This window comes from Nicrophorus vespilloides, unplaced genomic scaffold, assembly GCF_001412225.1.
Source record: "Nicrophorus vespilloides isolate i.1.1-1 unplaced genomic scaffold, Nicve_v1.0, whole genome shotgun sequence".
Taxonomy (NCBI): Eukaryota; Metazoa; Arthropoda; class Insecta; order Coleoptera; family Silphidae; genus Nicrophorus; species Nicrophorus vespilloides.
The window spans coordinates 90,603-103,857 of NW_017096140.1; the positions used below are offsets into that span (position 1 = coordinate 90,603).

The 13,255-nt window shown below is 30.8% G+C and overlaps 1 protein-coding gene across 1 annotated transcript; it reads left to right on the plus strand.

The window, feature by feature from the left end:
* Positions 1 to 615: 615 nt before the first annotated feature.
* Positions 616 to 1,902, plus strand: LOC108569768 (stearoyl-CoA desaturase 5-like; the record flags this gene model as incomplete). The annotated part of the gene is made up of 4 exons (XM_017931448.1): positions 616 to 775; positions 829 to 1,165; positions 1,221 to 1,403; positions 1,630 to 1,902. Coding segments are annotated over exons 1-4 (941 nt in total), but the record flags the coding sequence as incomplete, so codon positions are not given.
* Between the last annotated feature and the right edge of the window lie 11,353 nt (positions 1,903 to 13,255).

The following is a 13,255-nucleotide window of genomic DNA, read 5'->3' on the forward strand; positions in this document are numbered from 1 at the left end:
AGTATTATGAAATATACATTTTCAATGGTTACGTAAAGTTAAACAACGAGAAGCACGGATATTGCTTGAATTGGTGATTTTTATTAAATCATTCCATGGTATTCAACGGATATGATTCGTAGAAGTAACAAATCCAAAATAATTCACTGAAAATAAAAATTAAAATAACTAAAATTTAAGGCAGAAACATTGTAACATGAGTATGCAGGATCGCAGCTTGGGGGACTTTATATTTACTTTATATAATTTAAGAAAAGTCGTCAACATAATAAACTATGATATTCGTTGTAATTTACTTCATGTAATGTGATAACATTGTATTTGTACGCTTAAAATTGGGTAAAAGGATGAAAATTTGTTGTCCTTTTTGTGTAAGACGGGCGCAAGTAAGACATTTGCCACAGTATAAAATATGATTCCTCGCTGAGTTTAGGCTTTAAAATTTAAATCTAAATTTACATAATTGTATTTCAAATGCAGCAAGGTCAAAGCGAAGTCATTAACTTACTTAATTATATATAAAAACTGCATTCATAGTTATATATCAGACTTAATTTCAAACCCACATTAGTTAAGTGTCATCTATAAATATTGCTTTAGTAGAAGAAGCTCAGTCAGTCAGCGATAATGTCGAAAGTAGAGCAAAAGAAAGAAACTAAAAAGTACAAGTGGGACATCGTCTGGTTGAACGTGGTGCTACTGGGGGTGTTACACATTTTAGCAGTTTATGGATACACGCAGCGATTCAAATCGAAATTGCAAACATTGATTTTTAGTAAGATATTTAAGGCAGCCGAATGATTGGTTGAGTAAATCTTGTTGTTTCAGTCAAGACTTTTCGATTCTTGGCAAATTTAGGGGTGACGGCAGGTGCTCACAGACTATGGAGCCACAGAAGCTACAAAGCCAGCTTACCGTTCCAAGCTTTACTCGCAACAATGATGACTTTCACATACCAAAACAGCATCTACATCTGGTGCAGAGATCACAGATTGCATCATAAGTACAGCGAAACGGACGCCGATCCGCACAACGCGAAAAGAGGGTTCTTTTTCAGTCACGTCGGATGGTTATTGGTGAGGAAACATCCAGACATTATCGAGAAGGGAAAAACCATCGACATGTCGGATTTGAAAGCGAACCCCGTGGTCATGTTCCAACACAAGTAAACACAATAATTGCGTCGCGATGAACGCTCCAGTATACGAGAGTATTTTCAGGTACTATCTCTTTCTGGTTACGCTTTTGGCGTTCGTCTTTCCAGCTTTCGTCCCTTGGTACTTTTGGAACGAAGATGGATGGAATTCGATATTGGGTTCCGTCGCGTCGTATGTCGTCAGCGTGAACTTGACGTGGTGCATCAACAGTTTGGCTCATTTGTACGGGGAAAAACCGTACGACAAGTAAGAAACATTTACATACGCACATAAGTTTTTGGGCATTCCTCTTGGGAAAAGTCGGCTTCTGACACACTTGGCTATACGTGACGAGTGTACCAGACCAGAAGCGAATTCGATATTGAATCAATTAGTTTTCAAGTGGTAAAAGCATCGGCCTCGACAGACAATCAGGCTAATGGCAAAACGAATACGAATTACGTGAAGACTAGATTTCGATTTTCTTTTGCAGAACCATAGGTCCGACGGAGAATACGTTAATGAGATACATCGGAATCGGTGAAGGCTTCCACAATTACCATCACACGTTCCCATCGGATTACAGGGCTTCAGAATTCGGATTCGAAACTAGGAACATCACGGCGGGATTCATTGATCTGATGGCCGCATTAGGGCAAGTCACCGATCGCAAGACTACGCCGAAGGATATGATCGAGAAACGCGCAACGAGAACCGGAGACGGTAGATTTGGTACACAATTTTATAACAATCTCAAATCCATGGCGTATTTCATAATATTTTTATTAGTCATCTAAAAAAAATGAAATTGTTAGCTAAAACAGTAAAGGCAAAACGAATCTTCCATTTAATTATTAAAAAATAAGTTGCAATTTATCAGCCTAGTCCATTAATAAACCATAAAATACAAATTAGTAAAAAAAATAGATTACATGACAATTATCATAAAAAATGTAGAAAGTAAATATAATTAACAAAATGCAAGGGATTTCCCACTCAACAGAGATTACAAAAATATATAGAAAAAAGGGATTTTGATATATTTGTATCTTTAATTTTAGTGATTTTTATTAAGAATCAAATCGCATTACTTATTTAATTCAATATATTATTTAAACATCTCCATACATGCTGGATATATTATTATGATACATTGTTGTAATACAAATAATAAATCACGTGTGCGCCGTTAAAATGACAAAACATTATGTTTTATTACAATGTATTCTATTCATTGCGGTCGGATATAAATTTGATTTTCGATATGCTCGATGCCATTTAGATATGGTTTCTACAACAAACTTAAAGGCCAAAAGTGGTGGTTTCGATCCCACCCAAGCGTATAGATTGGTAACGACCTTTTCTATATAATCTCACACTTGGTTTGCTCTATTAATTCCAAAAATCAAATCATGCAATTATATTTTCATTTCCTATAAAAGATAACTGATTACAATGTAATCAAAAAGCGGTCGGGGAACCGGGGTAAATTACCCAAAATGGGGTAAAATTGGGTAATAGGGAAATTTTTCTAATTTCATCTTACCAAACTCAGAGAGCAGTTCTCTGACTACTTTTCAGATCTTGATGTACAAACTGTGAATTGGGTTGTAGATCCTTTTAAATGTGAAATTACTAACATACCAGCAGTATCTCCAGGTTTGGCAGAGGCAATTCTTGAACTTCGATCCAATACTGAAGCACGTATTCAATTTGAGACCAGAGCAAATCTGTCGTCTTTTTGGTTGTCAAAGGCTACAAAGACTGAGGAGGCGGTAAAAAAATTGCTGCCATTTGCAACATCCTACCTTTGTGAACAAGGCTTTTCCACTCTAATGAACATAAAAACGAAAAACAGAAATCGATTAAACGCCGAAGACTGTATTCAAATTGCTCTTACATCAAAAAGTCCCAATTTTAAAGTAATTATATCAAACATGAAGCAACATCATTTTTCCAAAACCTGAAGGGGGAAAGTTTTCAATTAATTTTTGTTTGTTCCAATTTAAGAATTTTTTTTTATAAATATATAAATGTAAATTAATTCAATAAATAATGTTTATTTAAAATTTACATTGATTGTTTTCTTTTCAGTATGGGGGGGGTAATATCGACTTACCCAATAATATTTTGGGGTAATGGTTAAAAAAGTTCCCCGACCGCTGGATTACATTTACAATAAACTTTTGTTATATTTCAAGATTTGTCTCTATGTACACATTTATCATCAATATTGGGATGATGAAAAGTATAATGTGATCTACATCTACAGCTTCGGTCTTCAAACTTTATCAGACACGTGGTCTACAACAACGTTTCCCAAACTTTGACGCGCAATCTAACATGTACAGCTAAGAGTATTTCACCGGTTTCTCGTTTTGACACAAGGTGACATTATCCATAAATTGAAATACGCTGGTCTACAGTAAGTTTAACACGGAACATAAATATCTATTTAATTGATATATGTAATTGTATCAACTTCTACATTACTATCGTTAGGGGAATTATGTTTCTTAGATATACGCATACACACTGTGTAGGAAGATATTTATGTATAATGTTTGTTGTAGTGCGAATGTAACATTAGAGAAAATACTTTCAGCGAAGTAAACCCTTGACACACATTCCAATTATAAATAATTAAAAAAATTGTCTCATTAGCGAGAGAGGCAATATTGAAACTCAATTCATAATATTATAGTATATAATACCAAGTTTTAAAGGATAGGATTTTTTATAAACAAAATATTAGCAGGAAATATATTGGCATAAATTTAAAAAGTTGATAGATTTTGTCTTACCTAATTAGATACAATAGTTTTTATATCCTATAGAATTGTTTGATATCATTGTTGTATAATATTTAAAATAATTATGCTAAACCACGTGCATTAAACATATCTGATAGGTAAATCTAATAAACCTCAAATGCTATGCGAACATTAATCACGAGTATAACGATCATATTTTGATGTAAACGAGGAATGCACGAAGGCAATATATTTCATTGAATTACATAAGTAGGAACTATTACAACTATTGTTTATGTCCATGTACACTGGGAAAACGCTGTAAATGTCCGTGGCGCGAGTAATAACCGAAGAAAACAATTTATTTGCATCGTAGAATCTTGTATAAATAATATCGTCCTAAATATAAACACTTATTCTGCTCTCCATCTCGCTTTTACTAAAATCGTCCTACGTTCGTTTTACCGTTAACCGTATTTAATGGCAATATCGTACAATTGTTATTTCCTACGTGTTTGTGAGTGTTTCTGTGTGTACGTACGCTTCACGATACCAGAGACCTAATAAATTCCAGTTTAAGGAAGGCGTGAATCGCATTCTGATTTCGTTGAACAGAAAGGAGGAACACGCACACGACGATCAAAGCAGACCACGAGCGAGCTTCAAGAAAACCGATGTGCAATTGGTTTGTTTAGATTTGCCGATGAAGAATAATAGCGTTTGATTGGTCTCGTCCATCGAGGCCGTTGCAAAACCGTCGGAGGCGACAATTGTTGAAGAGCACAGAGGAGACGCAGACCGGAGGACTACAGTTAGGATTCCGCTATGCTACGATACAGATTCTTCATGGTATTATTTATTATTGAAAAAAATCGATCGGTCGAGTTTTGCCAAGAGGAAAATCGAAAACAACTTTCGACTGTGCAGCCATCTGGAAACATCCTGATTTTCTATTACTATTGTTGTGTTTGTTACTCTGTTGTTTTGCGAGTAAAGTTTGAAGAAGATCCGAGCTTGCGAAATAACCCAGTGCCCGAGGCAGGGAATGCAATCCGATAGGGGGAATTACGTTTTGTTTTACCAATGCAAACATGTTTCGGTGCGACACACGCAATTCATGCAACAAGAGATACCGAACGACCTTGACACTCTGTCGTTGTCTGAATGCTCGATACAAAAACGAACCCAACTCTTTTATATTAATGTTTCTTTCTCTCTGTACTTTGCAGTTCTATCTATTTGCTTCTCTCTTAACTGTAATTTAATGCCGACATACCGAAACACGAAATTATATGAACGTTTGCTCTTTAAACGCACCTCGTCATGAATTCCTTTCGAGGTGTAAATAAACCCACCGCAGAACTCGCGGAGAGCAAACATTCGGAATTACTTATTTGTTGCGGTACACATGTTACGTGCCTTCCAATTACGGACAAATACATCGGCCAATTAGTTTCTAATTCTGCGCGATGCAGTTACTTCATCAAAATTGGAAAGAAGCCCTCTGTGCTGATGATTAGCTTACATCAGGGATTCATCATCATAACCATATTCTCCTTATGAAGTTGTATTTTACCTATTAAGATTATGTGCAATAAAATAAAAAAAATATCATTAAAGTTACTAATAAGAAACAAATTTTGCTTGTGTGAAGTTTTAAATTCGTATCTCACCTAAAAGATGTCAAAATTGAAGAAGCTCTGTTGAACTTTCTCGATCTCGTTTTGTATTTGTATAAAAAAAATGCACACAAATAATTAATTCAATAATTTCATTAATTCTTAATTTCAAAACATCATCTTCAAATTGTGCAAATCTAAGAAAATCTTTTCTTTTAACAAGAAGTAGGTTTATTGTTGCTGCAGTTACAGAATTTGCGACATCAACCAAAGTGAGATATTTGGGTATGCTCTTATATAGAATGTTAACTTGGAAAGACCATATACAGATAAAACGTGAACAACTGGAAATTAAATTATAAAAGCTACAGAGACGAGAATTGTTGTCACTTGCGAAAACTCATAACTTTCGACAACAAAGAATCAATTGCAATAATACCTGGATATTGTATCATACTTCTTACAGAAAATATAAAGATAGACTTGATTCAAATTCAACTGTTATTCTATTAGATTAACAACGCAAAAGTTTGAAACGACTCAAACTTCAGAACTTAAAATTTAATCATAATTATACATTAGTATAATGTGGTTATATAATACAAATTTTGAATAATTGGATGAAATATCAATGATCAATAGTTGCTTTCAATGAATGGTTAATGTAATTGTATTGTAATATAATTCTAAAACCAAATGTACTAAGTGTTATTTAACAGTATTAATTTATAAATATATTTTCTTCTAATTGAAACAGTCGTAATTACATTTTCAGCGTTAATTCATCATTATTATTTCCATTTAAACGAAACGTCAATTATCGTAAACCTTATTCCTTATAAAACATTATGACGTGAATCGCGGTAATTCGAATCAAACATGCAGCAAATTGCTTCTCCTTTTTCTTTTTTTCGGGAACAAAGAAAAAAAAACAACAACAACTACAACGAAGAAACACGCGAGTCTGAACTTCCACAGCATGCTACTCTATAAGAAATAATTGGTTGGAAGTTTTGAGAGGAGAAACAACTCTATTGTGGCGTAAACTCAGCACGACTAACAGGCGATCCCTTTACAAATACCATCAACTCTTGCCTCGAGGATAAGCTACAATCTATTGCTTAGGATATATGAACGTAAGGTATTATGGTATGGTTGCAATTGATTTTCGAAGTTCTATCACTGCACGTTATTTATAGCAAGTTGTTGACTCTACATTTAACATTTAATCGTCAATTTATCAAATATTTATAACGCAAATTAATCATTATTTATACAAAACAACTTTGAAATTAAACATCAAATTTATTGATGAATACTTTCTTTTAAATGTGGGCAAAACGTATTAGTTCGATAGTTTTTGACTCATATTAGTTCCTTTGTAAATAAATACAGCAACCTCTCATAATTCGGTTTCGATCAGTCCGGATTCTCTATAACCCTGTTTTAAAATTTCGAAACTAATTGATGAAAATAAGAATAAACAAATCAGTACACAAAATTATTATTGTATACATAAATGATTATTTCTTCCCCTTTATACAGTGAAATCTCTCTTTGTGCGGTTTATTTTTGGCATGTATTTAGTTCCTCGATTAGTCCGGCTTTAGTTGTAATATTAAAAAATATCTATATTTTTCAAAAGTTAAAAAAATATCTTTATGTTCTAATTAAATAACTTAAGTTAAGTTACTTTATGTAATACATCATTTTAATTAGTTATCATCGACGGTGACCTGCTTTCATTCATGATTCATCTGTTTCGTGTATTTATATTTACGTTTGCGTTTAATTGAAGCCAGTTTCACTTTATTACAATGAAACAAACTATTTAAAGTGCAATTCTAATATTATTAGTTAATAACAAGTTGAACGACCTCATTGAATCATCCATGCAGCATGAATGAATATTCAATTACGAAACAAATTTTCAGTTCACATAATCAATATCAAATGTCTATCAAATATTAAGATTTATTTGTAATTAGTGTCTATGATTTACTTTGAAAAATGCTTATTATACAGCAACATCAGCAAATAACTTCATTATTAGCTTTAGAAAATTAAAGAAAAACAAACATAATTAATAGATGTTATTGTATCATTAAAAAAATTAGAAAAAGCTTCAAGAAGGGCAGAAATACCTTGGTTTAAGTAAACCAGATTGTGGTCAATAAAAATGATTAATAATAATTTGAACTTGAATATATTGTGAGGAAGAGCATTAAATAAAGAAATTATTTGAGAATTTACGAAACATACTGAAAGTTTCGATTTATAATTTGATAGTTAATTATTAATTGAAAGTATAACAAAAATCTAGTTCATTGGAATCAAATTGGATTAATTATAATTAATAAAAAATCTTTATAGTCCAGTATGTAAATTTTAAAACAAACTAAATTTTAATTTATTATACATAAACAATCGTTTCTTTCTTCCAGTTTTTATACATTCAGGTCTCATTTAGTGCAATTTATTTTTATGCAAGTAAAGTCATCAATTAGTCCGGTTACATTTCGATGTATTGGCGGAAACAATGCATTATTACATTACATTATTAAGAAAATTAACATAATTGAACTACATTAGCTCTAATTCAAACAACAAATAATATAACACATTTAAAATACTAAACTTTTATGTATAGTATACAGATGTTTACTACCTTTTTAGTAGTATTATTGAACGACTAGGTCACAATTAATGAAATCAAACAAACAAACAAAAATCATTACTGTTGTTATTGGACATATTCGATTCATCATTTTTATAGGACATAAATAAACTAAATAATAATTACTTCAATTTTAGAAACTTTTTATTTATAAAATAACCATCATTTGTCCTGTAATTCGAAATGCAATAAACCTAAAGTTGAATTACTAAAATGTATTGTAGAATTTCATTTGAGTTATTGTTCACGAAGATATTTCAAGATTTAGATAATATAATACCAGTATTTTTGATGCGTTTCTTAGAAGTATTCGAGGATTCATTCATGGATTATATGAAAGTAAATAATGTCTACGATATAGTAAACAAACAATATTTTTAATATCTGAAGATAATCCATTATCTGATAAAATATCGTAGAAATTACAGAGGAGAAAACTAAAGTAAACAAAAGCGGTCTTGGTATTAAATACATTAAATTTCATTTTTTTTAAAACGAAACGTTTCTTGCTTTCACTGGTCGAAAACAACAAGATGATGACAATATATATACACGAAAAAAATAAATATGCATGTACAAGAGGATCTTTCCTTTTTCCATTGTACTGGTAACATTAATTACGGCCGCACGGAAACGGAACGAAAACTTCAAAACTGGTTGACATTGATGTGCATGGTTGTTAGCTAAATTTCCATTTTCTAAACCGTCATTATTATTATTATTTGAGGAATCCCGAGGTAAAACGCGCAGTGCGGAGGAAAAAGGCCATCTGCTCCAATGCAATGTCCATAATCAATAAATAGAACAGATTTAGTAGATGCTGTGCGAAATCAAACAAAATTAGAGTGCAATAATAAACTGGAATGGAGCAGGCAGGCAAAGATCTCTCGGTGCAGAGTTGTGGCCTGAATCCTCAACCTCCCACTAACATTACCGTTAAGCCACAAGACGCGCACACACACACATAAATCATACCACATGAATCTAAATTTACACGCATACATACAACAGATTTTATTATTTTGAAAAATCAGAACAAGATCTGTTATTAATTACACTGATTCATTAACGCCCAACAAATTGCACGTGTAAAATGCTGCTGCAGAAATATAATGTAATTATTCAATCGTTTTATATATATACAAAATGGTTTTTCGCTCGAGTATAAAGGAAAGGCTCGTTGCAGTCGTGATAAGATAAGAATGCACCTGCTCTAAATATAGCTGTAATTAACAATACTTTAGCCGCGCGCCGCAATTATTAACCGGTGAACGTCGCGCAAAGAAGTGTTACGAATGCGATTACATAACAATATTGGCAGGAAGAAGAAAGCATTTTCAGAAAGCTTCGTATCAACCGTTTTCCATCGCATTACCACCGAATGCGACTGCACAAACATTTATTTTTTGTTATCTATGTACATTTTATCGAAATTTTCTGTTTATCACTAAATACACAACGTCTGAATACTAGATATTTCGAAAAAAAAAAAGCAATTACTGAATGCTTAGTTTAAATTATTTGAAACGCATAAAATATATGGACAAAATTAGAAATTTGGTTAGCTCTAAAGACTGTGTGTTTCTGTGTCAATTGTTAAATTATTTATATTCGATATGCAACAGCGCGTCACGTTTACAATGATAAAAGGCTAAATGTTTGGAATTGGAGATAGAAAGATTAACATGAAATGGTCACGTATGTAAAGAGAGGATAGCATGAAATCAACTGTTACCTGAAAACTATCAACAATCGTCGAGTAAAACAAGCTGATAGTGTATATATAAAGTCACATAATTATGTGGGGGAACAACAAACATTTCCAATGTAGAGATTACTCAAAGGTTCGAAAGCCTTGGAAATTTATTGGTGCTGCTGCATGAGGATGAAAAAGTATCAGATACCAAGATATACTTGAATGCCACTCGAATATTATAGCTATAAATCTACCTGACAATAGCTTTTAAAAAGCCATCGACTACAAAGTTTATAATTGGATGATTCTTTACGATATTCCAATATGACAGAATTTACTCTTGTGTACATGCAATACCTCGCATAGTGCGGTAATCGCATTCGCCAAAGTCCTGATTAAAAGAGGACTAAGCGAGAACCGTATAAAAACAAACTACACAAAAAGAGACTTGACTGAATAAAGGGAAAAACGATCATTTTTGCAATATTTTTGTATACTAATTTTTATTTTGTTTAATTTAAATACCGTACTATATAGTGAATCCGCACTGATCGGAGCAGAATTATTCATTATCAAGATTATTATGACGTTATTATTGCATTTCTATTATTTCAATTCAATATTTTCTTTAAACATTCTGAATAATCATAATGTCTTAATGTTATTTACAACAGAATTTGATTCCTAATATGACTTTGAGAAATGATTCATTAAGAAAATATATTAATTTTACACTTATATGATAAATTTTGAAAATATTATTGAAGCAATTATTTAATCACAAAAATAATCAGTACAAATACAAACATATTTACTCCAAATACAGTATCAAATAAGTATTGGTAAAAACAGAAGTAAAAATAATATGATTATTGCATATCTATTATTTACATTCAATATTATCATACTTAACACACATTTAATATTTCAACATACTTTGATAATTCTCCTCGTAAATACATTCTCTTTGTTTCTTAAATGCTATGCAGATTACTACACAATTTAAGATGTATTAATTTAATAAATGTATAAAGATTTTAAATTACATAAGATCAATTTAAGTAATGATAAAATAATTATTTATAAATTGAAACCGACGAGTGAATATCAACAATTTGATAGACTCATTAATTAGATATTATTGAAGTAGATATTTAATTAATAAGATAATGTAAGTATAATTAGTAATAAAAAAAGAGCGATAATAGTTTGAAACTATATAGTATATAAATTATATAGATAATTGAATCAAAAAATAATGTCAACCGCGATCTTAAATTTACTCAATGTTCACATTGATGAACAGATTGAATAAAAATTACACGACATAAAGAAAAAATAGAATTAATGAAAATGTAAACAAATTTTGTAAAAAAAAGTAATTTTCAATGGAAAAAATAATATGGAGAATAATTGATTTCTGCGTATGAATTCAATTTCAGCCAGGGGATATTGCTGTTTCAATCCGGACTAATCGAGGAACTAAGTAGATACCAAAAATAAACCGCATAAAGAGAAACCTGCAGTCAAGTAAAAACGATCCTATATGTATAAAAACAAATGTTGAATGTTTTAAAATTTGTTTTCATTTTGTTTAATTTAAATTTAGTTTGTTTTGAAATTTTCAAACTGGACTATATAGTGAATCATGACTGTTCAAAAGCGGACTATGGGAGGTAAATAAATAAATCGAAAAAATAAAATACAGAAAGTTAAAATACTACGAGGATTGAAAACAAAAATTTTAGCCAATATAAAAATAATATTTGAAACCTTGAATTATTTTTAATACACGCTCTGCTATACTGCATAATATTCTAAAAATATTTATTTTCAAGTTCGTACGTATATCATTGGTGCATGAGCAGAAAAGCAAAGGAATCATCGAGCCGCGGATGCGGTTTCTCGGATGGCGTCATATTTCCACACCGGACTACTGCATTTATTTAGAATCATTACAATTATTTCGCGCTGCGTTCGCACCGCACCGTGAACCAAGAATAAATCTCACACAGTTTGCAAACACGTTGCGGTTCCACGAAATGTGTCATTTGGAAGTATGTAACCTTGATGTTCTTGCGTTTCAATTCACCGTACGTAAACAGAAATCAAATACCAATAGCGATGGACGTGTTCATAAAAAAAAGCATTACACGAATCAACATAATATTATGAATGTCCAGTATAGATACACACGAAAACAAACAAAAAGAAAACAGTTCTTTGTCTGTAATGCAACTTACTTAATCGATGATTTAAAAAAAAGTAACAATTATTTATATAAAAAATTGATTCATACTTATTTACTTCATGAAATTATGTTTAAAATTTATGAATCAATTTACAAATTATAAAGTTTTGGATCATTTCATATGAATTTCCACTCTACGTACACACGAAAACAAACAAAAAAAAACAGTTGTTTGTCTGTAACGCAACTTACGTAATCGATGATTTAAAAAAAAGTAACAATTATTTATATAAAAAATTGATTCATACTTATTTACATCATTGAATTATGTTTAAAATTTATGAATCAATTTAAAAATTATAAAGTTTTGGATCATTTCATATGAATGTCCACTCTACGTACACACGAAAACAAAAAAAAAAACAGTTGTTTGTCTGTAACGCAACTTACGTAACCGAAGATTAAAAAAAAGTAACAATTATTTATATAAAAAATTGATTTATACTTATTTACTTCATGAAATTATGTTTAAAATTTATTAATCAATTTACAAATTATAAAGTTTTGGATCATTTCATATGAATGTCCACTCTACGTACACACGAAAACAAACAAAAAAAAACAGTTGTTTGTCTGTAACGCAACTTACGTAATCGATGATTTAAAAAAAAGTAACAATTATTTATATAAAAAATTGATTCATACTTATTTACATCATTGAATTATGTTTAAAATTTATGAATCAATTTAAAAATTATAATGTTTTGGATCATTTCATATGAATGTCCACTCTACGTACACACGAAAACAAAAAAAAAACAGTTGTTTGTCTGTAACGCAACTTACGTAACCGAAGATTAAAAAAAAAGTAACAATTATTTATATAAAAAATTGATTTATACTTATTTACTTCATGAAATTATGTTTAAAATTTATGAATCAATTTACAAATTATAAAGTTTTGATCATATCATATGAATGTCCACTCTACTTTTAATTGAGCAAAATGATATATGATCTATTTTTCCCTTCATACAGTCTCTTTTTGTGAGGTTTTAAAGTATTAATATTTAAATTGATTCATAAATTTTAAACATAATTCCATGATTTAAATAAGTATGAATCATTACGTAAGTTGCATTATAGACAAACAACTGTTTTTTTTGTTTGTTTTCGTGTGTAC